This window comes from Carcharodon carcharias, chromosome 10, assembly GCF_017639515.1.
Source record: "Carcharodon carcharias isolate sCarCar2 chromosome 10, sCarCar2.pri, whole genome shotgun sequence".
Lineage (NCBI taxonomy): Eukaryota > Metazoa > Chordata > Chondrichthyes > Lamniformes > Lamnidae > Carcharodon > Carcharodon carcharias.
Window position 1 is genome coordinate 139,412,683 of NC_054476.1, and position 27,255 is coordinate 139,439,937.

The window sequence follows — 27,255 nt, forward strand, 5'->3', positions numbered from 1 at the left end:
GTTCTGGTGTTTTTCCTCAGGCCTCTCTTTGTATAGATTTGTATGACTTTGTATTTTTTGTTCTGATTTTCTCCCTTTAATTTAAAATGAAAGGAAAGGTCCAGCAAAGGACTATTTAGTTTGTGATCAACAGATGAAATGCAAAGGTATCTTTGAATTATTAACAGAGTCCTTGAGTATTTGTGATTCCACCTGTATTGTTCTGCAGCATCACAAAATTCTTTTCTATCATCCCTGATAGAAATATTGACAGATTTTTCTAGAAGATGCTTGATGATAAACGTGTGTATCTTGAAACTTTTATGGGTGATGTTCTTCAAAGAGTTCATTTCTGCTCTAGAATGTTTTCTCCGGAATCGAAGCCATCACTGTTGAAACCTCACAGCTCGGTGTTGATGACCTCAGCCATGAAGCCAGTTCAGATGGATATCCAGCAGCTGCAGCAGCGAGCAGCCATGATTCCCAATATGGTGAGTGTTTTTGTGGGGTTCACACTCGCCATAATAGCCCTCTTATTCATTTTTGAATTCTGCATAGTCATTTCTGTTTCGGTACCAGAGAATTGGACCAGGATTTAGCCATCGATGACCCAGTGACTATGAATTTAATTTGAAGAGTTGTATTCCCAGTTAAACTCCAATAAACAAGATGAGGACAGCTGTGCTGTTGTTTTCATTGTAAGGGAAAAGCCAGATATATGGAAATGATGAACTTTCAGAGAAGCTGCAATTGTTATTTGTTCAGGTCCAGCCTCTCTTTTCCGACCTGTATTTAATCCACGCTGTGCCATATCGGTCATTGTGTCAGTAATTTGGAGTGAAGCTGAAAATCTTACTCTTACTCCAATTCCCTCATCCTCCGTTTGAATCCTTTTAACTACATGACTTTATTTCCCCCAGTCTGAAGTGGAACAAATGTGAAAAAATGGAGTAATAATAGAAAATGCACATGTCTTCTTGTTCATGAAGTGAGCTGTCCTTTTTGTTTTGATCCAGTGATCTATAATAACCCTATAATTATTTTTGCTGCGTTTGGGTTACATACTTCACCTAGTCTATCTCATAGAATAAAAGCAAAATACTTTGGAAATCTGAATTAAAAACAGAAAATGGTAGAAAAACTCAGCAAGTCTGGCAGCATCTGTGGAGAGAAAAACAGAGTTAACATTTTGAGTCCAATGTGACCTTCTTCGGAACCTTGGAATGTTCACTCTGTGCCAGTAGGTCCACTTGCATTATCTCCCATGTGATCCTGGCATATAGAGCTATTCTAATTCATTCCTATCTGACTTGCTGAACTTACTCAACCATTGTATCTTATACTGGCCATCACTGGAGCTTAGCCATATCACACAAGTCTGTATTATATCATAGTTCCCAATTCCCAGTAATTCCCCTATTCAAGAAAGGAGGGAGATAGAAAGGAAACTATAGGCTAGTTAGCCTAACATCTGTCATTGGGAAAATGCTGGAATCCATTATTAAGGATGTAGTAGTAAGTCATTTGGACGCTCATAGTACAATCAGGCAAAGTCAACATGGCTTTATGAATGGGAAATCATGTTTGACAAATTTATCAGAGATTTTCAGAATGCAACAAGCAGGGTAGATAAAGGGGAACCAGTGGATGTAGTGCATCTGATTTTCTGAAAAGCATTTCATAAGATGCCACGTAGACGCAAACTACATAAGGTATAAGCTCATGGTGTTGGGGCAATATATTAGCATGGATAGAGGATTGGCTTATTAACAGGAAACAGATTTGGGATAAATGGGTTATTTTCAAGTTGGCAAGCTAATAGGTGGAGTGACATAAGGGTCAATGCTGAGGCCTCAACTATTTACGGTATACACTAATGACTTGGATGAAGGAACAGAGTGCATAGTAGCCAAATTTTCTTACAATACAATGTGGGAAAGCAAGTTGTGAGGAGGAGACAAAGAGTCTGCAAAGGGATACAGATAGGTTAAGTGAATGGGCAAAAAATTGGCAGATGGAGTATAATGTGGGAAAATGTAAGGTTATCCACTTTGGTAGGAAGAATAGAAAAGCAGATTATTCTTTTCATGGTAATGGACTACACACTGCTGTGATACAGAGGGATCTGGAGTGTCCTCATACATGAATCACAAAGTTAGAATGCAGGTACAATAAGCAGTTAGGAAGGAACATGGAATGTTGGCCTTATTGCAGAGGGGTTGGAGAATAAAAGTAGGGAAAATCTTGTTCTAGCTGTGTGGGGCATTGGTGAGACCTATAGTGCTGTGTAGAGTTTTGGTCTCCTTATCTAAGGAGGGATACACTTGCACTAGATTGATTCCTGAAATAAAGGAGTTGTTTTTGAGGAAAGGTTGAGCAAGTTGGTCTATACTGTTTGGAGTTTAGAAGAATGAGAGGTCATCTTATTCAATCATAAAAGATTCTGAGGGGGCTTGGCAGGGTAGATGCTGAGAGGTTGTTTTCCCTTCGTAGGGGAATCTAGAACTAAGGTGGCACAGTTTCAGAATAAGGAGTCTCCCATTTAAGATGGAGTGGAGGAGGATTTCTTCTCAGAGTATCATTCATCTTTGAAATTCTCTACCTCAGAAAGCAGTGGAAGCTGGGCCATTGAATGAGTTAGCCTGCTTTATGATCTCGAGAAATTTAAGGCGGCAGACAAGGAAAGCGGAGTTGAGGCCATGATCAGATCAGTTATGATCTTATTGAATGGCAGAACAGGCTCAAAAAGGCCAAATGACCTAATGCTGCTCATATCCCTATGATATTGTGTTACTACAGCCTTGAGTTCCATGGAGAGAATACAGAGGAGATTCACAAGAATGATTCCCGGGATGAAGAACTGTAGCTATAAGGATAGACTGGTGAGATTAGGACTGTTTTCCTCTGAGAAAAGAAGGCTGAGAGGAAGCTTGATAGAGGTATTCAAGATCCTGAGGGGTGTGGAGAGGGTAAATAGTGAGAAACAGTTCTCTCAGTCAAGAGAACATCTAGAACTAGAGGGCATAGATTCAAAATAATTAGCCAAAGGTGTAAACGTGATGTGAGGAAATTTTTTTCACCCAGAGGGTAGTTGGAGTCTGAAACAAACTTCCTGAGAGGATGGTGAAAGCAGGTTTGGTAGAGCTACTCAAAAGGGAATTGGATTGCTACTTGAAGAAGGAGCATGTGCAAGGTTATGGGGATAAGGCAGGGGAGTGGGACTAGGTGGAATGCTCCTTTGGAGAGCATGTGGAGACTCGATGGGCCGAATGGCCTCCTTCTGCACTGTTAAGATACTGTGATATCTTGTTGCAAATTCGTCTAGCATTCATATGGATGGTCTTAGCAGGTTAAACCAGTCCTCCACAACTTAAATTTTCTAATTGAACCTTTCTGTTATAATTGATTTTATATTCTTTATTCTTGCCTGGGATGTGGGTGTTGCTGGCAAGCCCAGCATTTGTTGTCCATTCCTAACTACCCTTGAACCTGACTGGTTTGCTGCGCCATTTCTGAGGGCAGATGAGAGTGAATCACATTGCTGTGGATCTGGAGTCACATGTAGGCCAGACCAGGAAAGGACAGCATTTTTTCCTCCTCAAAAGGATATTAGTGAACCAATTGGATTTTTACAACAATCGATGACAGTTCAGTGGTCACCATCAACCTGGAACCTAACTCTTCAAGTTCCCTCTGCATCGACATGATTAACACTTTGAATTGTCATTGGGTCCTACTGGGACTTCAACTCTGGCTGAAATCCACCCCCCTTGAGAAGATTTTCTGTTCATTCCATTATGTCCCTTATTGTGTCAGCATGGCTCTGTGGTAGCACTCTCACCTCTAAGACTGACAGGCTTTGGGGAGGGAGTGCAATGAAGGTTCACCAGACTGATTCCTGGGATGATAGGATTGTCATATGAGGAGAGATTGGGCCAAGTAGGCCTGTATTCACTGGAGTTTAGAAGAATGAGAGGGGATCTCATTGAAATATATAAATCACTCTGTGATTCTGTGACTGATTCCTGCTCCCATTTTTTATGTTTCTACACTAGGGAACCCCTTGTTCCAGCCCCTCCCCCAGCCAGAGGACACATCATCCCTGCGTCCAGTCTGTCCAGCCCTGTCAGAATTTTATACGTTTCAATAAGATCCCCTTTCATTTTCGAAACTCCAGTGAATACAGGTCTAGTTGACCCAATCTCTCCTCATATGACAATCCTGCCATCCCAGGAATCAGTCTGGTGAACATTAGCTGCGCTCCCTCTAAGGCAAGTATATCCTTTTTTAGGTAAGCAGACCAAAACTGCACGCAGTACTCCAGATGTGGTCTCACCAATGTCCTCTCCAGCTGCAGTAAAACAGCCTTGCTCCTGGGCTGGCAAATGGCAAGTAACATTCATGCCACAGAAATGCCAGGCAATGACCATCTCCAGCAAAGGATACTCTAACCATTGCCCCTTGACATTCAATGTTATTACCATTGCTGAAACCCCCACTATCAATATTCTGGGAGTTTCCATTGACCAGAAACTGAACTGGGCTAGCCATGTAAATACTGTGGCTACAAGAGCAGGTCAGAGGCTAGGAATCCTGCAGTGAGTAACTCACCTCCTGACTCCCCAAAGCCTGTCCACCATCTTTAAGGCACAAGTCAGGAATGTGATGGAATGTTCTCTATTTGTCTGGATGAGTGCAGCTCCAACAACACTCAAGAAGCTTGATACCATTCTGGACAAAGTAACCCGCTTGATTATCGCCCCATTCACAAACATTCACTCCCTACACCACCGATGCACAGTGACAACAGTGTGTACCACCTACAAGATGCACTGCAGGATCTCACCAAGGCCCCAAATACAGCACCTTCCAAACCCACGGCCACTACTGTCTAGAAGGACAAGGGCAGCAGACACATGGGAACGCCACCACCTGGAAGTTCCCCTCCAAGTGACTCAGCATCCTGACTTGGAAATATATCGCCGTTCCTTCACTATCATTGGGTCAAAATCATGGAACTCACTCCCTAACAGCACTGTGGGTGTACCTGCACTACATGGACTGCAGCGGTTAAAGAAGCCAGCTCACCACCACCACCTCAGGAGTAATTAGGGATGGGCAATAAATGCTGACCTAGCCAGTGAAGCCCACATGACATAAATGAATGAAAAAAAAACCTCAAACCCTCTTGCAATCAAGGCCAACATACCATTTGCCTTCCTAACTGCTTGCTGCACCTACATGCTTGCTTTCGCTTGGCCTAAATAGCCAAGTGGTTATGGTACTGGGTTTGTAAACCCAAGATCAAGAGTTCAAATCTCACAATGGCAAACTATGAAACAACATCTGAAACAGATGGAAACGGGTTTGTACTCGAAAGAGTTACAAGAGCCTATTTTGCTTGGCCTAAATAGCCAAGTGGTTATGGTACTGGGTTTGTAACTCCAAGATCAAGAGTTCAAATCTCACAACGGCAAACAATGTAACTTCATCTGAAACAGATGGAAACGGGTTTGTACTCGAACGAGTTACACCCACTTAACACTTGGCCTAAATAGCCAAGTGGTTAGGGTATTGGGTTTGTAACCCCGAGATCAAGAGTTCAAATCTCACAATGGGAAACAATGTAACTTCATCTGAAACAGATGGAAACAGGTTTGTACTCGAAAGAGTTACATGCTTGCTTTCGCTTGGCCTAAATAGCCAAGTGGTTATGGTACTGGGTTTGTAAACCCAAGATCAAGAGTTCAAATCTCACAATGGCAAACTATGAAACAATGTAACTTCATCTGAAACAGATGGAAACAGGTTTGTACTCGAAAGAGTTACATGCTTGCTTTCAGTGATTGGTGTACAAGGACACCCAGGTCCCTTTGTACATCAGCATTTCCCAATCTGTCACCATTTAAATAATATTCTGCCACTCTGTTTTTCCTATCAAAGTGGATAACTTTACACTTAACCACATTATACTGAACTACTGTGTATTTGCCCACTTACTCAACTTGTCCAAATCGCCTTGAAGCCTCTTTATATCCTCCTCAGCACTCGCATTCCCACCTAGTTTTATGTCACCAGCAAACTTAGAAATATTACATTTGGTTCCCTCATCGAAATTATTGATATATATTTTGAATAGCTGGGGTCCAAGCACTAACCTCTGCCGTACCCTGCTAGTCACTGCCTGCCACACCAAAAAAGACCCATTTATTCCTACTCTGTTTCCTGTCTGCCAATCAATTCTCAATCCATGCCAATATATTACCCCCGCCCTGTGTGGTTTAATTTTTCACACTAACCTCTTATGTGGGACTTCATCAAAAGCTTTCTGAAAATCCAGATACACCACATGATGATGCTAAGCATGTGTTCCAGTAGCTTCCAGTGATGTAACCTGAGGAGTGAAGTAGTATCACCTAAATTTAATTATGATATGTACTTTCTTCCAGTGTAGTATTACTTTCAACTGAGGAGTTTCCCCTGTTGCTCTTGAATGCAGTTGGAGGGGTCGATGAATGTGTGTGTTTACCAAGGTCTACCTGCAGCTGCCTACTTTCAGCAGTGTTTTCTCTCCACTAGATGGCTGCTCCCTATGTGCCTACCAGTGCTCCTGTGAGTGGCCTAGCCCTATTCCAGCGGCACATCAAAGCCATGCATGATTCTGCACTGCAGGAGGAGCAGATGCGACAGAGGCAAGAACATCTGGATGCTGAGCGCAGAAATTCTGCCAGTCCCAGCATCAGTGGCAAGAACTGTCCGATCTTGGACAGAGAAGGTATGAATAGTGCGCTCAAGGCAAACAAAAAGTACAAACGCAGTCTTCTAGATGTTTTAACAGCAGCTGTGTTGAGGGTGCCATATTTGATGCCAGGTTTGTTTTTGAGCAATACCACATTAACTCAATGCTGAAGCCACATCATTATTCAAAACCAAACCAATCAAAGTCATTATCACTTATCCATAAATTATTCTGCATGAAACCTCTCTTGTATTCTGAGCTGGAGCAGACATCGCCACAGTAACCATATGGTATCACTTCCAGAGAAGAGTGAAGGTCATTGCAATTGTTGGTCATAATCTTTTTCGTGGTTTACGTCCATTAAGGGTCTTATGTGAAACATGTTTTGGCAGATAAGACATAGGAGCAGAAATTAGGCCAATCGGCCCATCAAGTCTGCTCCACCATTCAATCATGGCTGATAAGTTTCTCAACCCCATTCTCCCGCCTTCTTCCCATAACCTTTGATCCCCTTACCAATCAAGAACCTATCTATCTCGGTCTTAAATATACTCAATGACCTGGCCTCCACAGCCTTCTGTGGCAATGAATTCCATAGATTCACCACTCTCTGGCTAAAGAAGTTTCTCCTCATCTCTGTTCTAAAAGGTCTTCCCTTTACTAGGCCCTCGGGTCCTAGTCTCTCCTACTAATGGAAACATCTTCCCCACATCCACTCTATCCAGGCCTTTCAGCATTCTGTAAGTTTCAATAAGATCCCCCCCTCATCCTTCTAAACTCCATCGAGTATAGACCCAGAGTCCTCAAACATTTTCCATTTGTTAAGCCTTTCATTCCTGGGATCATTCTCGTGAACCTCCTCAGGACCCTCTCCAGGGCCAGCACATTCTTCTTGAGATACAGGGCCCAAAATTGCTCACAATATTCTAAATGTGGTCTGACCAGAGCCTTATAAAGCCTCAGCAGCACATCCCTGCTTTTATATTCTAGTCCTGTCGAAATAAATGCCAACATTGCATTTGCCTTCCTAACTACCAACTCAACCTGCAAGTTAACCTTAAGAGAATCCTGGACTAGGACTCCCAAGTCCCTTTGCATTCCAGATTTCTGAATTCTCTCCCCATTTAGAAAATAGTCTATGCCTCTATTTTTCCTACCAAAGTGCATGACCTCATACTTCCCCTCATTGTATTCCATTTGCCACTTCTTTGCCCATTCTCCTAACCTGTCCAATCCTTCTGCAGCCTCCCCGCCTCCTCAATACTACCTGTCCCTCCACCTATCTTTGTATCATCTGCAAACTTAGCCAGGATGCCCTCAGTTCCTTCATCTAGATCATTAGTGTATAAAGTGAAAAGTTGTGGTCCCAACACTGACCCCTGCGGAACTCCACTAGTCACTGGCCGCCATCCTGAGAAGGACCCCCTTATCCCCACTCTGTGCCTCCTGCCAGACAGCCAATCTTCTATCCATGCTAGTACCTTGCCTCTAACACCATGGGCTCTTATCTTACTGAGCAGCCTCCTGTGCACCTTGTCAAAGGCCTTCTGGAAGTCCCAAGTAGATAACATCCATTGGCTCTCCTTTGTCTAACCTGCTTGTTGCCTCCTCAAAGAATTCTAACAGATTTGTCAGGCATGACCTCCCCTTGGTGAAATCCTGCTGACTTTGCCTGATTTTACCATGCACTTCCAAGTATTCTGAAATCTCATCCTTAATAATGGACTCTAAAATCTTACCAACAACCGAGGTCAGGTTAATCGGCCTGTAATTTCCTGTCTTTTGCCTCACTCCCTTCTTAAACAAGGGGGTTACATTAGCGATTTTCCAGTCCTCTGGGACCCTCCCTGACTTGAGTGATTCCTGAAAGAGCACCACTAACTCCTCCACTATCTCTTCAGCTATCTCCTTCAGAACTCTGGGGTGTAATCCATCTGGTCCAGGTAGTTTATCCACCTTCGAACCTTTCAGTTTTCCTAGCACCTTCTCCTTGGTAATGGCCACCATACTCACCTCTGCCCCCCCGACTCTCTTGAATTTTGGGGATGTCACTCGTGTCTTCCACTGAGGCAAAGTACCTATTCAGTTCCTCTGCCATTTCTTTGTTCCCCACAACTACTTCTCCAGCGTCATTTTCCAGTGGCCCAATGTCCACTTTTGCCCCTCCCTTACCCTTTATATATCTAAAAAAAACCTCTTGCAATCTTCTTTTATATTACTGGCTATTTATCCTCATATTTAATCTTCTCCCTCCTTATTTCTTTTTTAGTTGTCCTCTGTTGGTCTTTGTAGGCTTCCCAATCCCCTGGTTTCCTACTGCTTTTTGCTGCGTTGTATGCTTTCTCTTTAGTTTTTATGCTGTCCCTGTCTTCCCTTGTCAGCCATGGTTGCCTCGTCCTCCCTTTAGTATGCTTCTTCTTCCTAGGGATGAATTTTTGCTGTCTCCCAAATTACTCCAAGAAACTCCTGCCATTGCTGTTCCACTGACTTTCCTGCTAGGCTCATCTCCCAGTCAATTCTGGCCAGCTCCTCCCTCATGCCTCTGTAGTTGCCTTTATTCAACTGTAATACTGTTAGATCTGATTCCAGCTTTTTCCTCTCAAATTGCATGGTAAATTCCATCATATGATGGTCACTTCCTCCTAAGGGTTCCTTCACCTTAAGTTCCCTTATCAAAACTGCCTCATCACACATCACTAAATTTAGAATTGCCTGTTCCCTCGTGGGCTCCACTACAAGCTGCTCCAAAAAGCCATCTCGTAGACATTCCACAAATTCCGTTTCTTGGGATCCACTACCAACCTGATTTTCCCAGTCTACCTGCATAGTGAAATCCCCCATGATCACTGTAACCTTGCCTTTCTTACACACCTTTTCTATCTCCTGGTGTATCTTGTGGCCCACATCCTGACTACTATTTGGAGATCTGTACATAACTCCCATTATGGTTTTTTCACCTTTGCGGTTCCTCAACTCTGCCCACACAGATTCTACATCATCTGACCCTACATCATTTCTTGCTATCGATTTAATTTCATTTCTTACTAACAAAGCAATCCCACCCCCTCTGTCAACCTGCCTATCTTTTCGATAGGATGTATATCCTTGGATATTTAGCTCCCAGTCCTGATCCCCTTGCAGCCATGTCTCCGTGATGCCCACCACATCATACCTGCCAATTTCAATCTGCGCCACAAGCTCATTTACCTTATTTTGTATACTGCGTGCTTTCAGATACACCTTCAGTCCTATATTTCCTGTCCCCTTTCTCATTGTCGTCCCTTTATCTGATGTGTTTGAAGTTAGATTCCTAGCCCTTTCCAGACACTCTGTCCTATTTTGTGTTCTGGAGACTTTAAGAGCCTCTCCTGGGCTCTCCTTTCTTTTCAGTTTTTTCATAATTTTCCGTGAAGTTGAATCCACCCCCGACACGTTAACCTGCTGCTTTGTTTCCCATTAGTCATACTTCTTGGAGTCCCCCCCCCCCCGCCCAAACCACACCACCACTTTCTAGTTTAAAGTCCTGTTGACCACCCTATTTACCCTTTACGCTAGAACATTGGTCCCAGATCGGTTCAGATGGAGACCTTCCCAACGGTATAGATCCCTCCTGTTCCAATACTGATGCCAGTGCCCCACGAAATGGAACCCCTCTTTCCCGCACCACTCCTTTAGCTACGTGTTTACTTCCGGTATTTTCGTGTCCCTATGCCAATTTGCAAGATGCAAGGATAGGGAATAAACTTCTTTAGGGTTTCTGGTTTCTGTAGTTTAAACTATGTCCTGGTTTCCTGGTATGGATGTAGAACTTCAACAGGATGCCGCAGCTAGTGCTTTCATCTATGAACACTGAATCTATGTTGCACAGTTCAGCAACCCTCTGTGCCTTGAATCCCAGCCATCTCTTCCATCCAATTACATAAGTTTGTACCAACTAGAGTTTATAAAACAAAATAAAGAATCTACCTAAAGTATTTCTCCATTGCAACATGAATCCTTTTCCTATTCCATGTTAATGGAGTTGAAAGGATTATGAATCTGAGGTATTGATGTTTAATGAGGCCCACCTGAAATCACTAATTTTAGCAATGTTAGAAAATTATTTTTTATGTGTATCACTTTCTATATGTACAAATATACGTAGATCTGGAAAGTATTGTTCCCATATTTGCTGGCTTTGGCCGTCAAGATGTTTGCTGTGTTAAGTTCACCATATATGTATTGGAATATTTACATTGTTTACTGGGCGGGCAATGTTCCAGCTGCATGCGTAATGTTACCCTGGGCTTGTTGACAGTCCACAAGCTGCTTACTCTTGACACAGATAAAGACAAGAGGTTAACATTGCACCAGCATTTCCTGGAAACCAAGTAAACAGAAATTAGATGATGTCCATGAAGCCTTAAACCAGAAACTGTTGGTGCTTATTTGTAGAAACATTTCTGCAAAATGTTTCCAAGTATCTGTCAAGCAACAACACAACCAAAAAATACAATCCAGAGACTATTCAGCGTTCCAGTTAATTCCTGCTGCCTCTCGGGTATCCCTGCCACACAGTTGGCACACTGTCAGCCTGTCCAATACAGATTCTTCCCCTGCTCTGCAAAACTGCATGATCCCACTCAAAAAATGCATATTCTTGATGACTTGGCTTCCATTGCACATAATCTACAATGCATCATTATTGGATATGCTGTCCTTTGGCACAATGGGCCAAATGATCTTTTGTTCTATATTATTCTATGATTCAAATGTTGTAATCAAGTGAGGTTCTATCTGACTTTCAGACCCCATAGCACTATTCAGAAAAAGGTAAGGGCTATTCCAGTGCCTGCTTCGACAATCCTTTTCACTATACGAAACAAACGATCTAATGATTCACCTTGCTATTTGTGGGATCTTGCTGTGCTGTCCTGCTTGGCTACATAGCAGTCACTGTATTTCAAAAGAAGTTAACTGTCTCTCTGAATCATTCAATGATGTTTGAGAGATCTGGTTAAGTGCTCAAAAAATGCATGCCTTTTGTCTACAGTAGTATAGATCGCGTTCTCTTTGATTGAGATAATACGTCATCTATGGATTTGTTCCTGGTCTTTATCTGGTCATATATGTAGTATCAAGGATGTTCAAGGTCTTTGCATGGCTGATATCAAAGGGAATAATTAAGGTTTAATCAGCACATGTCACATGTAGATTGGCGTCAACTTAAAGTGATGCAGGCAGAGCCATGAAGTAAGGGGTAGCTGCCTGATCTTTTAATCAGTATGGTCTATTGCCTACCCTACCTACTCCAACTGTTTAAACTTCTGTCACCTAGATTCCCCGGCTTATATTTTAATAAATTGACCCTGGGTCTGGTTTCTTTTCTGTTCCAATTTTTTGTTTTAGTTCACTCGTAAGATGGCAAGATCAGCATTTGTTGCCTATCCCTAATTGCCCTTGAGAAGCTGCAATCTGTGTGGTTTATGTACCCCACAGTGCTGTTAGGGAGGACATTCCTGGATTTTGATACAGCGATGATGAAGGAAGGGCAATATATTTCCAATTTGGTATGGTGTATGACTTAGAAGTAGCAACATCCTCATGAGCTGCCCTTGTGCTTCTAGGTAATAGAGGTCACGGGTTCAGGAGGCGCTATTGAAGTAGCCTTTGCAAGTTGCTGTGATGCATTTTGTTGATGGTTCAGCTAGCAGCAGCTGTGCTGGCGTGACTCATTTTTATTTTATCATTTACAAAAACAGCATTAGCTAGGAAGTGTTGGAACAGCACCAAAACTGCCATAGCCAAAGTCACAAATGACTCCAGTGTACTATCCATACATTCATCCTACAGAAATGGGAGGAAAAAGCAGACGTCAGGAATGTGACAGTCGTAACTACCTTCAAGAAGGGAGATAAATCATGCCGTGGAAACTATCGAAGAATTTCGCTCTTGTCCTGAGGGGGATGTCCTGACACACATTCTCCTGAATCACCTACTTCCTGTGGCTGAGAAAACCTTTCCAGAAACAGTGTTGCTTTAGATCTTCCTGAGGAGAGGGAGGCAATGGCGTAGTGGACAAGTAATCCAGAGACCATGGGTAATGCTCTGGGGACCCAGGTTTGAATCCCGGATTGGCAGATGGTGGAATTTGAATTCAATAAATATCTGATATTAAACGATGACCATGAAACTATTGTCGATCTGGCTCACTGGAAGGAAATCTGCTGTCCTTACCTGACCTGGCCTACATGTGATTCCAGGCCCACAGCAATGTGGCTGACTCTTAAATGCCTAGCAAGCCACTCAGTTGTATCAAACCACTACAAAATCTCAAAAAAGGAATGAAACCTGTCAGATTACCTGGCATCGATCTAGGCACTGAAAATGACAACGGCAAACTCAGCCCTTTCGACCCTGCAAAGTGCTCCATACTAACATCTTGGGGCTAGTGCCAAAGTTGGGAGAGCTGACTCACAGACTAGTCAAGCAACAGCCTGACATAGTCATCCTCACAGAATCATATTTTGCAGATTATGTCCCAAACACCACCATCACCATCCCTGGGTATGTCCTGTCTCACCGGCAGGACAGACCCAGCAGAGGTAGCGGCACAGTGGTATACAGTCAGGACATTGACTCTGGACCCCATGAAGTCTCATGGCATCAGGTCAAACATGGGCAAGGAAACCTTCTGTTTATTACCACATATCGCCCTCCCTCAGCTGATGAGTCAGTGTTCTTCCTCATGGGCATTCATGAGCTGCCGTGGGCCATCAGCAGCAGCAGAATTGTACTTGAATACAATCTGTAACCTCATGGCCCAGCATATCCCCCACTCTACCATTACCGTCAAGCCAAGGGATCAACCCTGGTTCAATGAAGAGTGCAGGAGGGCATGGCAGGAGCAACACCAGACATACCTAAAAACGTGAAGCTATAACACAGGACTACTTGCATGCCAAACAGCAATGGACTAGATCTAAGCTCTACAGTCCTGCCACATCCAGTCGTGAATGGTGGTGGGCAATTAAACAACTCACTGGAGGAGGAGGCTCCACAAATATCCCCATCCTCAGTGATGGGGGAGCCCAGCACATTAGTGCAAAAGATAAGGCTAAAGCATTTGCTACAGTCTTCAGCCAGAAATGCCAAGTGGATGATCCATCTCGGCCTTCCTAGGAGGTCCCCAGCACAACAGATGTCAGTCTCCAGCCAATTCCATTCCCTCCATGTGATATCAGGAAATGGCTGAAGGCACTAGATGCTGCAAAGGCTACAGGTCCTGACAATATTCCGGCAATGTGCTTGTGCCCCAGAAGTTGCCGCGCCCCTTAGCCAAGCTGTACCACTACAATTACAATGCTGGCATCTACCCGGCTATGTGGAAAATTGCCCAGGTGTGTCCTGTACAAAAAGGAGGACAAATCCATCCCGGCCAATTACCACCCCATCAGACTACTCTCCATCATCAGCAAAGTAATGAAAGGAGTCATCAACAGTGCTATCAAGCGGCACTTAGTTAGCAATATTTTGCTCATTGACGCCCAGTTTGGCTTCCGCCAGGGTCACTCTTCTCCTGATCTCATTAAAGCTTTGATCATACATGGACAAAAGAGCTGAATTCCCGAGGTGAGGTGAGAGTGACTACCCTTGACTCAAGACTGCATTTGACCGAGTGTGGCATCAAGGACCCCTAGCAAAACTGGAATCAATGGGAATCAGGGAGAAAACTCTCTGCTGGTTGGAATCATACCTAGCACAAAGAAAGATGGCTGTGGTTGTTGGAGGTTAGTCATCTCAGCTCCAGGACATGACTGCTGGAGTCCCTCAGGGTAATGTCCTAGGCCCAAATTTCTTCAGCTGCTTTATCAATGACCTTCCTTCCGTCATAAGGCTAGAAGCGGGGATGTTCGCTGATGATTGCACAATGTTCAGCACCATTCGCAACGACTCAGATATTGAAGCAGCCCATGTCCAAATGCAGCAAGACCTGGACAATATCCAGGCTTGGGCTGACAAGTAACATTTGCGCCACACGAGTGCTGGGCAATGATCATCTCCAACAAGACAGAATCTAACCATTGCCCCTTGATGTTCAATGGCATTACCATCACTGAATCGCCCACTATCAACATCCTGGGGGTTACCATTGACCAGAAGCTGAACTGGACTAGCCATATAAATACCGTGGCTACAAGAGTAAGTCAGAGGCTAGGAATCCTGCAGCAAGTAACTCACCTCCTGACTCCCCAAAGCCTGTCCACCATCCACAAGGCACAAATCAGAAGTGTGATCAAATACTCCCACTTTCCTGGTGAGTGCAGCTCCCACAACACTCAAGAAGCTTGACACCATCCAGGACAAAGCATCCCACTGCATTGGCACCACATCTAAAAACATTCACTCCCTCCATTACCAATGCACAGTAGCAATGTTGTGTACTATCTACAAGATGTACTACAGGAATTCACCAAGGCTCTTTAGAAAGCACCTTCCAAACTCACGACCGCCACCATCTAGAAGGACAAGGGCAGCAGATACATGGGAACACCATCACATGGAAGTACCTCTCCAAGCCACTAAGCATCCTGACTTGGAAATATATCGCCGTTCCTTCTCTGTCACTGGGTCAAAATCCTGGAACTCCCTCCCTAACAGCACAACAGGTGTACCTACAACACATGGACTGCAGTAGCTCAAGAAGGCAGCTCACCATCACCTTCTCAAGGGCAACTAGAGATGGACAATAAATGCTGGTCCAGCCAGTGAAGGCCACATCCCGTGAATGAATTTAAAATAAGGAACCTCTGACTTGGTCTTTTTTGCCAGGTAAATCCAAGAAAAATATCGAGACCAACACCAGGAACTCTTCATTGTATTAATTGACCTTGTTATGACCACAGCCAGTTTTAATTGCTGCGCAAACCAAATCCCAGAGGGAAACTTGGCTTACTGGCTGCACCCTTTTTTGTATTTTGTAAAAGTAACAGTTTTAATGACAAGAATAAAAGAAAATTTAAGCAGATAGGATGACAGCTGCACAATTAAGGTTGGTTATACAAACATATCGCCTAAAAAGACTCTCCACTTGACTCAGACCCACAAATAAACACCTTCCAGGCAATACTCCCTTATAGATATTTAACTATACAAAATCCAGTAATATTATCCAAGGCAAACTGCTGTAGCTTCAATAAAGACATACTACATGACCTGTAACTCGCTTCCACTCTGCTCTGGAAAACTGCTTTTTGTTGCCCAAAACTTTTCTGGCTTGACTGGATGATCAGTTCACACTGCATCTCCTCCCAGCCTGGAGCTAATAGCTCCAACTGAACAGCTCAAACAACTCCAGCTGCTACCTCAACAGCTCAAACAGCTGTATCTCGTCAGCTACTGTACAGTAGCTGAAGAATACATTTTTTCCCTTTTCATCTCAGGTTCCATTGTCTTGACACCCCTTTGAAACTTAAACCCTTCCAGATATAGAATTTGAGGAATGGGTGAAGCTAGCTGTTTTATGCTGCTACCATGCAGTAGCAACAAGAGTGGTATTGGCCACTAACATGATGCTGCCATCAAGACAAAAAGACATTCTGCTTATCAAACAAATTTCAGTGCCAGTGTGATGCTAGGTATGTAAGCCGTACATCTCAAAGACTGATGGATCATATCAAACAGCATGTCCCAGCTGCGGGCAGAGTACAGACCGTACCCAACCAGCCCATGCTTGCGAAACTCAAAGCAAAGTGTCCAACATTAGAGGTGATTCCGCAATTGGACAATATTTGCTAAATAATCCTCAATGTGCTAAGACTTATGCTGACAACCAATTTAAGATTGTCAGTCGTGCTCGCAATGTGGCGCATTTGTGTGTACTGGAAGCTGCAGATATTAATAAACAGGGCCCTATTCTTTGCAGAAAGAAAGAACATGTACATACATTATGCTTTGTGCCTGTTTCAGCTAAACAAAATAAGTGACTGCCATTTACTGACTCATTCCTCAGGGTAAAGCCTTGACCAATCTAAGTTAAGCTCCCTGGTTTAAATTTCAGACAATACTTGACAGTTAACTGTTAAATCACCATCAGTGGTGCATTCTCCATGGCAGTGCCACTTGCCAACCAATCAGCACTGTCTTCACATACAGTATAAATTACTGTTTTCCCCCTTATATTGATATTAGGAGTGCCCTGATGAGTGCAAGACAAAAAGCTGAGACATGTCTCTTTTTTCAGCAATACTCTAGTTCTGTACTACCAAACAACTGAAAATATAGTATCCCACTTCTTGTTTACCTATGAACTCCTGCAAGATGCAAACATGTTTCTAGGTACCTCTGGCTGCCCTTAGATATTCAAGTAAATTCTCAACTTACCTAAAAATGCAAATGTTAGATCTGACCTATTTACTTGTACCTCAAACATAACACTTCTATCCTTTTCATGTTTTAAATTCCATAGTCTGTCTTCTGTTGATCTCTGCCCAGTCTAATGAAATCATACACACACAGCCTCGCCCACTGAATAACACAATATTCCCCAAAAATATTTTTAAAAAAACAACCAGTTCTCAGAACCTGACCAAAGTATTTGACTCTGTAAATCATAAGACTCTGTGGATTGTGCTCCGAAAATGCTACGTCCAAGAAACTTCATAACAATCCTGCAATTGCATCATGATGATATAACTGCAGCTATCTTGAGTGGGAGATTTGAAACAGACGCATTCAAAATCTGGTGCGGGGTTGAGTAAGGCTTTGCAATAGCCCCCATATTATTTACAATCTACCTGACCATAGTAGTTCACCTCATCAAAGATAGCATCCCTCTGGTGTGAGCATTGAATACTGCTTAGATAGAAACTCTTTAATCTAAGCCACTTCCGTGTCAAAATTAAACTGACCACCATAGGCGTACCTGATCTACAGTTTGTAGATGACTGCAATGCCATTGCAACTCTCCACTAGATTTGCAAACTACTTGCAATCTCTTCAATTTGGCATACAAGAAACTCAGCATGTCCTTGAATGTTGCCAAAACCAAATCCATGTATCAACTCATACCTGGTCAGCCAAATATTCTGCCTCCCATATATGTTGGAAAAACTCTGGAGTATGTCGAACACTTCCCATTCCTAGGCAGCCACCTCTCTCTAAAGGCCAACATTGATGAAGAGATCCTGTGCTATCCCAGCCTTCTACAATCTACAGCAGCGCGTGTTTGACAACAAAGACCTCTGCAAGTCAGCAAAAGTCCTGTAGTGTACAGAGCAGGATGGGCAATAAATGCTCACCTAGCATGAGAAGCGCACATCCCATGAAAGAGTATAAACGAAAACTTTCTCAAGGACATTTACATCTTTCCTAATGTGTGGTGACCAGAACTGAATGCAATGTTCTAGCTTTTTTTTTATTAATTCACGGTATGTGGTCTTCACTGGCTGGGCCAGCATCTCTAGTTGCCCTTGAGAAGGCAGTGGTGAGCTGCCTTCTTGAACCACTGCAGTCCATGTGGTGTAGGTACACCAACAGTGCTGTTAGGAAGGGAGTTCCAGGATTTTGACCCAGCGACAGTGAAGGAACAGTGATATATTTCCAAGTCAGGATGGTGAGTGACTTGGAGAGGAACATCCAGGTGGTGGTATCCCCAACTATCTGCTGTCTTGTCCTTCTAGATGTTACTGGTCATGGGTTTGGAAGGTGCTGTCCAAGGAACCTTGGTGAATTCCTGCAGTGCAGCTTGTAGATGGTACACACTGCTGCTACTGTGCGTTGTAGTGTAGAGAGTGAATGTTTGTGGATGTGTTGCCAATCAAATGGGCTGCTTTGTCCTGGATGGTCTCAAGCTTCTTCAGTATTATGGGAGGTGCACTCATCCAGGCAAGTGTGAAGTATTTACTCACACTTCTGACTTGTACCTTGTAGATGGTGGACAGGCTTTGGGGAGTAAGGAGGTGAGTTGCTCATCGCGCGATTCCTAACCTCTGACCTCATGTAGCCGTGGTATTTATGTGGCCAGTCCAGTTCAGTTTCTGGTCAATGGTAAGCCCCAGGATGTTGATAGTGGGAGATTCAGTGATGGTAATGCCATTGAATGTCAAGGGGCAAAGGTTAGATTCTGCCTTGCTGGAGATGGTCACTGCTTGGCACATGTGTGACATGAATGTTACTTGCCACTTGTCAGTCCAAGCCTGGGTATTATCCAGGTCTTGCTGCATTTGGACATGGACTGCTTCAGTGTCTGAGTAGTCACAAATGGTGCTGAACATTGTGCAATTATCAGTGAACATCCCCACCTCTGACCTTATGATGGAAGGAAGGTCACTGTTGAAGCAGCTAAAGATGGTTGGGCCGAGGACGCTCTCCTAAGGAACTCCTGCAGTGATACCCTGGAAGTGAGATGACTGAACTCTAACAACCATAACCATCTTCCTTTGTGCTAGGTATGACTCCAACCAGTGGAAGATTTTCCCCTGATTCCATTGACTCCAGTTTTGCTAGGGCTTCTTGATGCCTCACTTGGTCAAATAAATGCTGCCTTGATGTCAAGAGCAGTCACTCTCACCTCACTTTGGGAGTTCAGCTCTTTTTCCCTTGTTTGAACCAAGGCTGTAATGATGTCAGGAGCTGAGTGGCCCTGGCAGAATCCAAACTGGGCGTCAGTGAGCAGGTTACTGTTAAGCAACTGCCTCTTGATAGCACTGTTGATGACCCCTTCCATTACTTTGCTGATGATCGAGTGTAGCCTGATGGGGTGGTAATTGGCCGGGTTGGATTTGTCCTGCTTTTTATGTACAGATAGCTGGGTAGGTGCCAGTATTGTAGTTGTAATGGAACAGATTGTCTAGGGACGTGGCAAGTTCTGGAGCACAAGTCTTCAGTGCTATTGCCGGAATATTGACAGTTCCCATTGCCTTTGCAGTATCCAGTGCTTTCAGCCATTTCCTGATATCACATGGAGTGAATTGAATTGGCTGAAGACTGGCATCTGTGATGCTGGGGACCTCCGGAGGAGGCCGAGATGGATCATCCACTCGGCACTTCTGGCTGAAGATTGTAGGAAATGCTTCAGCCTTATCTTTCACACTGATGTGCTGGGCTCCCCCATCATTGAGGATGGGATATTTGTGGAGCCTCCTCCTCCAGTGAGTTGTTTAATTGTCCACCAGCATTCACAATTTGATGTGGCAAGTCTGCAGAGCTTAGATCTGATCCTTTGGTTGTGGGATCGCTTAGCCCTGCATATCACTTGCTGTCTATGCTGTTTGGCACGCAAGTAGTCCTGTGTTACAGCTTCACCAGGTTGACACCTCATTTTTAGAAATGCCTGGTGCTGCTCCTGGCATGCCCTCTTGCACTCTTCATTGAACCAGGTTGATCCCCAGGCTTGGTGATAATTGTAAAGTGGGGGATATGCCAGGCCATGAGGTTACAATTGTGTTCGAGCACAATTCTGCTGCTGCTGATGGTTCACAGTGACTCATGGATGCCCAGTCTTGAATTACTCAAACTGTTGGAAATCTATCCTATTTAGTGGTAGTGCCACACAACACAATGGAGGATATCCTCAATGTGAAGGCGGGACTTCATCTCCACAATGACTGTGCGATGGTCACTCCTACCGATATTGACATGAACAAATGCTTCTGCTGCAGGCAGATTGGTGAGGATGAGGTCAAGTATGCTTTTCCCTGACCACCTGCCACAGACCCAGTCTAGCAGCAATGACCTTTAGAACTCGGCCAACTCAGCCAGTAGTGGAGCTACCGAGCTACTCTTGGTGGTGGACATTGAAGTCCCCACCTAGAGTACATTCTGTGCCCTTGCCACCCTCAGTGCTTCCTCGAAGTGGTGTTCAATATGGAGGAGCACTGATTCACCAGCTGAGGGAGGGCGGTACATGGTAATCAGCAGGAGGTTTCCTTGCCCATGTTTGACCTAATGCTGCAAGACTTCATGGAGTCCAGAGTTGATGTTGAGGACTCCCAAGGTAAACCCCCCCCCCACCCCCCCGACTATATACCACTCTGCTGGGTCTGTCCTGCCAGTGGAACAGGGCATACCCAGGGATAGTGATGACGATGTCTGGGACATTATCTGTAAGGTATAATTCCATGAGTATAACTATGTCAGGCTGTTGCTCGACTAGCCTATGAGACAGTTCTCCCAATTTTGGTATGAGCCCCCAGATGTTAGTAGGAAGACTTTGCAGGGTTGACAGGGCTGAAGTTTGCCGTTGTCTTTTTCGTACCTAGGTTGATGCCGAGTGATCTGTCCAGTTTCATTCCTTTTTATTGACTTTTTAGCAGTTTGATACAACTGAGTGGCTTGTTAGGCCATTTTCAGAGGGGATTCATGAGTCAACCACATTGCTATGGGTCTGGAGTCACATGTAGGCCAGACCAGCAGATTTCTTTCCCTAAAGGACAATAGTGAACCAGATGGGTTTTTACAACAATCGACAATGGTTTCATGGTCATCATTAGACTTTTAATTCCAGATTTTTATTGAATTCAAATTCCACCATCTGCCATGGCAGGATTCATATCTGGGTCTCCAGAGCATTACCCTGGGTCTCTGGAATTCTAGTTCAGTGACAATACCACTACACCATCGCCATCCTAACCAGAGTTTTATACAGGTTCAACAAAGCTTCACTATCTTTGTACTCAGTATCTCTATTTATGAAGCCTAAGATCCCATATGCTTTGCTAATTACTCTCTCCATATGTCTTGCCACCTTCAAGGATCTAGGTACAGCAGCAACTCCTAGAGCCATCTGTCCTTGGACACTTTGTAGAACTGTGACTTAGGTAGGAAAGGGGATGAGATCCTGAAAGCAGACTTTTGGGAGCTAGGAAGGAGATTGAAAAACAGGACCTCTAATGCAGTAATCTTAGGATTACTCCCAGTCCCACATGCAAGCAAGTATAGAAATAGGAGAATTGACCTCATGGCTGGAAAGCTGGTGTCGGAGGGAGGGCATCAGATTTCTAAGGCATTGGGACTGGTTCTGGGGAAGATAGGACCTGTACAAGCCAGATGGTCTACACCTGAACAGGACTGGGATGAATATCCTCACAGTGAGATTTGGGAGTGCTGATGGGGAGGTTTAAACTCAATTGGCAGGGGGTGGGAAGGCAAATTCAGAGCAGGGAATAGGAGATGGTGAGTTATGAGTGACTCTGAAAGACAAAAGCAACACAGATTGAATAGTGTACAGCACAGGAATTGGGCAGTGTTAAAAGGCATATATGTAAATGCCAGGAACATAGTAAATAACGCAGATGAGCTGAGGGCACAGATAGACACTTGGCAGCGTGATATCACCTCTATAACAGAAACTTAGCTTAAGGAGGGGCAAAAATGGCAGCTTAACATCCTGATTATAGAATTTTCAGGCAGGATAGAGAGGGGAGAAAAAAGGTGGGTGTGTAGTGTTATTGGTTAAAGAATCAATTACAGCGTTGAGGAAGGATGATATACTAAATGAAGCATCAAATGAGGCCATATGGGTTGAGCTCAGAAATAAAAATGGGGCAGCCATACTACTAGGAATGTACCGTAGACTCCCAAATAGTGGAAGGGAGTTACAAGAGCAAATATGTAGTCAGATTTCTGAGTGCAAAAACAATAGGGCAGTAATCGTTGGGGACTTCAACTACCCAAATATCATTTTGGATACGCACAGTGTAAAGGGCACAGAGGATGCAAAATCCTTGAACTGTATTCAAGAGAACTTCTTTAGCCGGTACGTAACAAACCCAACGAGAGGTGTCACAATTCTAGATTCAGTCTTAGGAGATGAAGCTAGGCAAGTGGATGAAGTAGCAGTGGGGGACCATTTTGAAGATAGTGACCATAATTCAGTTAGATTTAGCATCATTATGGAAAAGGACAAAGATAGAACAGGAATAAAAGTTCTAAATTGGGAATGGCAAGAGCTGAGAGATGAGCTGGCGAGAGTGGACTGGATACAGCTATTAGAATGAAAAACTGTGTCAATTCAGTGGGAGGCATTCAAAGGTGAGATTCTCTGGGCATAGTATAGACATGTCCCCACAAAGAAAAAGGGTGGTATTGCCAAACCTAGAGCCTCCTGGTTATCCAGAAACATAAATGGTAAGATAAATCATAAAAAGAAAGCTTAAGTCGGTCACAAAAGACTTAATACTGTAGAAAGCCTACAGGAGAATAGAAAGTACAGGGGTGAAGTAAAAATGGAAATTAGGAAAGCAAAGAGAGGATATGAAAAAATATTGGCAAGTAAAATCAAAGAAAATCCTAAGTTATTTTACCAGTGCATTAAGAGCAAGAGAATAACTAAGGAAAGTGTAAGGCCTATCAGAGATCTACATGGTAACTGGTGGGTTGATGCAGAAGGTGTGGGCAGCATTCTCAATGAGTACTTTGTCTCTGTCTCACTAAGGAGAGGGTTGATGCAGACATTCTAGTTAAAGAGGAGGAGTGTGAAACATTAGATACAATAAGCATAGTGAAAGAGGAAGTACTGGAGGGACTGACATCCATGAAGGTGGATGAATCACCAGGGCCGGATGGATTGTATCCCAAGCTGTTGAAGGAAGCCAGGAAGGAAATAGCCTCTGAGGATCATTTTCCAATCTTTACTAGATACTGGTGAGGTCCCAGAGGATTGGAGGTCTGCAAACGTTGTACCATTATTTAAAAAGAGTGCAAGGGATAGGCCAGAAAATTATAGGCCGGTCAGTCTGACTTCAATGGTTGACAAATTATTGGAAGTGTTTCTGAGAGACGGGATAAACTTTCACTTAGAAAGGCACGGATTGATCAGGGACAGTCAGCGTGGTTTTGTTAGCGGAAGATCGCGTCTTACCAACTTGACAGAGTTTTTTGAGACAGTAACAAGGAGGATTGATGAGGGTAGTGCAGTGGATATTGTCTGCATGGATTTTAGTAAGGCACTTGACAAGGTCCCATGGCAGACTGGTCAGGAATGTGAGATCTCATGGGATACAGGGGAAGGTGGCAGGTTGGATCCAAAATTGGCTCAGTGACAGGAAACACAGGATAATGGTCGATGGATGTTTTTGCAAATGGAAAACGGTTTTCAGTGGGGTTTCACAGGGCTCAGTGTTGGGGCCTTTGCTGTTGTATATATTAATGATTTAGACTTAAATGTGGGAGGCATGATTGGGAAATTTGCAGATGACACAAATATTGACTGTCTAGTTGATAGTGAAGAGGATAGTTGTCGACTCCAGAATGATATCAATGATTTGGTTGAGTCGGGGGAGAAATGGCAAATGGAATTCAATCCGGAAAAATGTGAGGTAATGCATTTGGGAGGGCAAACAAAGCTAAGGAATACTCAATAAAGGGGAAATTATTGAGAGGGGTTGAGGAAGTGAGACACCTTGGAGTGCATGTCCACAAGTCATTGAAGGTGGCAGGACATGTGGACAAGGTGGTCAAGAAAGCATATGGAATGCTTTCCCTTAGTGGACCAGATATTGAATACAAGAGCAGGGATGTAATGAAGAAATATATAAAATGCTGTTTAGGCCACAGCTGGAGTTTTGTTAACAGTCCTGGTCACCACATTGCAAGAAGGACATAATTGTTCTGGAGAGAGTACAGAGGAGATTTACAAGAATGTTGCCAGGGCTTGAAAATTGCAGCTATGAGGAGAGATTGGATAGGCTAGGGTTGTTTTCATTTAATCAAAGGAGGCTGAGGCGTGACCTAATTGAGATGTACAAAATTATCAGGGGCCTAGACAGAGAAGACAGGAAAGACTTGTTTCCCTTACCAGGGGGCATAGATGTAATGTGATTAATAGAAAGATTAGAGGGAACATGAAGAAAAACTTCAAACTTCAGGAGGAAAATCTTTTTCTCCGCAACGGTGATTGGCGTCTTGAATTTGCTGCCTAAGTTGGTGGTTGAGGCTGAAACACTCAACTCATTTAAAAGATACCTGGATCTGCATCTGAAGCGCTGTAACCTACAAGGCTATGGACCAGGGGCTGGAAAGTGGGATTAAAATGAGCGGTCAGTTTCTTTTTTCTCTTTTTGGCTAACTCAGAAATGCTGGGCTGAATGGCCTCTTTCTGCATTGTAATTTTTGTATGGTTCTGTGGTTCTATTAAGCCTGGATTGCCTCTCCCTGTCCCCTCTGCCAAAATGGATTACTCACTTCTATGGGCAGATAGGTAGCAGCTGGAATTTAATACATTCTGCTAGCTGATCTGTGCCCTGGTTCACTCACCCTCGCCCTCTACCCAAATGTTCCCCCACAGACAATTGGCCCACTTGGCCAACCTCATCAAATAAACAGATAATCTTGTTGATTGAGGGATAAATATTTTCCAGGACACCAGGAATAACTTCCCCACTCTTCTTTGAAATTGTGCTCTGGAATCGTTTACTTCCATTCGAGAGGGCAGACAGGGTCTCAATTTGATGTTGTTTCTGCAAGGCTGCAACTCTGACAGTGCCGAACACTCTCAGCACTACATATGTATGAACATACAAATTAGGAGTAGGAGTAGGCCACTCGGCCCCTCAAGCCTGCTCTGCCATTCAACAAGATCATGGCTGATGATTTTAACCTCACATTCCTGCCTACCTTCAATACCCTTTCAAACTCTTGCTTATCAAGAATCTATCTACCTCTGCCTTAAGGATATTCAAGGACTCTGCCTTAACCACCTTTTGAAGAAGAAAACTTCAAAATCTCTCAACCCTCTTAAGAGGAAAAAAGTTTCCTCATCTCTGTCCTAAATGGGCGGGTGACTCCTTATTTTGAAACAATGACCCCTTGTTCTAGATTCTCCCGCAAGGAGAAATATCCTTTCCACATTTGCCCTGTCAAGTTCCCTCCGAATCTTGTGTGTTTCAATCAAGTCATCTCTTACTTTTCTAAACTCCAGCGGTTACAAGCCTAGCCTGTCTAACCTTTCCTCATAAGATAACCCAGCCATTCCAGGTATTAATCTGGTAAACGTTCTCTGAACAGCTTCTAATCCATTTACATCTTTACTTAAATACGGAGACCAGTACTGTGCAAGTATTCCAGATGTGACTCATTCATAGACTCAGAGACATTTACAGCACAGAAGGAGGCCATTCGACTCATCGTGTCCACACCAGTCACAAAGATCGGACTACACTAATCCCATTTTTCAGCGCTTGGCCCATAATCCTTGGTGGCTATGGCAATGCAAATGAATATCTAAATACTTCTTAAATGTTACAAGAGTTTCTGACTCAACCACCCTTTCAGGCAGTGAGTTCCAGATTCCCACCGCCCTCCAAAAATTTACTAAGTACCATTTCCCAGATGATTGTAATTTTCTTGACTTCCTCCCTCCCTGATTTAATTACTGATTTAAAGCTATTTCTGGGATGTTACTTGTATCCTCTGTAGTGAAGACCAATGCAAAATACTTATTCAATTCATCTGCCATCTCGTTATTTTCCATTATTAATTCCTCAGACTTACTTTCTATAGAACCAACGCTCACTTTGTTAACTCTTTTCCTTTTCAAGTATTTATAGAAACTCTGACTGTGTCTTTATATTTCTTGCTGGCTTTCTCTCGTACTCTAATTTTTCCCTCTTTATTTATCTTTTGGTCATTCTTTGCTTTTTTTTAATATTCTGTCCAATCTTCTGACTTGCCACCCAACTTTGCACAATTATATGCTTTTTCTTTAAGTTTGATGCTATCTTCCACTTTTTTAGTTAACCACAGAATGGTGGAACCTCCCCTTGGAGCTTTCCTTGTTGGAATGTATCAATTCTGTGTATTCTGAAATATCTCCTTAAATGTCTGCCACTGGATCTCTCTTGACCTTTCCCTTAACTTAAACTGCTAGTTCTCTTTCGTTTGTTCTGCTTTCATGGCCTCGTAATTGCCCTTATTTAATCTTAAAATACTAGTGTTAGACCCAGTCTTCTCTCCCTCAAACTGAATGTAAAATTCAATCATATTATGATCACTGCTACCTCAGGGCGCCTTTACTGTGAGGTCATTAATTAATCCTATCTCATTGCACAATGAGGTGAGAGTGACTGTACTTGACATCAAGACAGCATTTGATCCAAGTGTAGCATCATGGAGCCCTAGTAAAACTGGAGTCAATGGGAATCGGGGAAAACTCTCCACTGGTTTGAGTCATACCTAGCACAAAGGAAGATGGTTGTGGTTGTTGGAGGTCAATCATCTCAGTTCCTGGAGTTCACTGCAGGGTGGTGTCCTAGGCTCAATCATCTTCAGCTGCTTCATCAATGATCTTCCTTCCATCATGAGGTCAGAAATGAGGATGTGCGCTGATGATTGCACAATGTTAAGCACCATTCGTGATTCCTCAGATACTGAAGCAGTCCATGTCCAAATTCAGCAAGACCTGGACAATATCCAGACTTGGGCTGACAAGTGGCAAGTAACACTTGCACCACAAAAGCGTCAGGCAATGACCACCTCCAACAAGAGAGAATCTAACCATTGTCCCTTGACATTCAATGGCATTAGCATTGCTGAATTCCCCACTATCAACATCCCGAGGT

General features: G+C 43.5%; 1 protein-coding gene across 12 annotated transcripts in view; it reads left to right on the plus strand.

Moving 5' to 3' along the window:
- ncor1 (nuclear receptor corepressor 1) overlaps nucleotides 1-27,255 on the plus strand; it is a 404,095-nt gene that overhangs the window by 269,917 nt on the left and 106,923 nt on the right. For all 12 annotated transcript variants that reach the window (XM_041197143.1, XM_041197144.1, XM_041197133.1 and 9 more), the window contains 2 exons: nucleotides 341-470; nucleotides 6,559-6,754. In XM_041197143.1, the coding sequence (XP_041053077.1) occupies nucleotides 341-470; nucleotides 6,559-6,754 (326 nt within the window). The remainder of the gene's footprint in view (nucleotides 1-340; nucleotides 471-6,558; nucleotides 6,755-27,255) is intronic.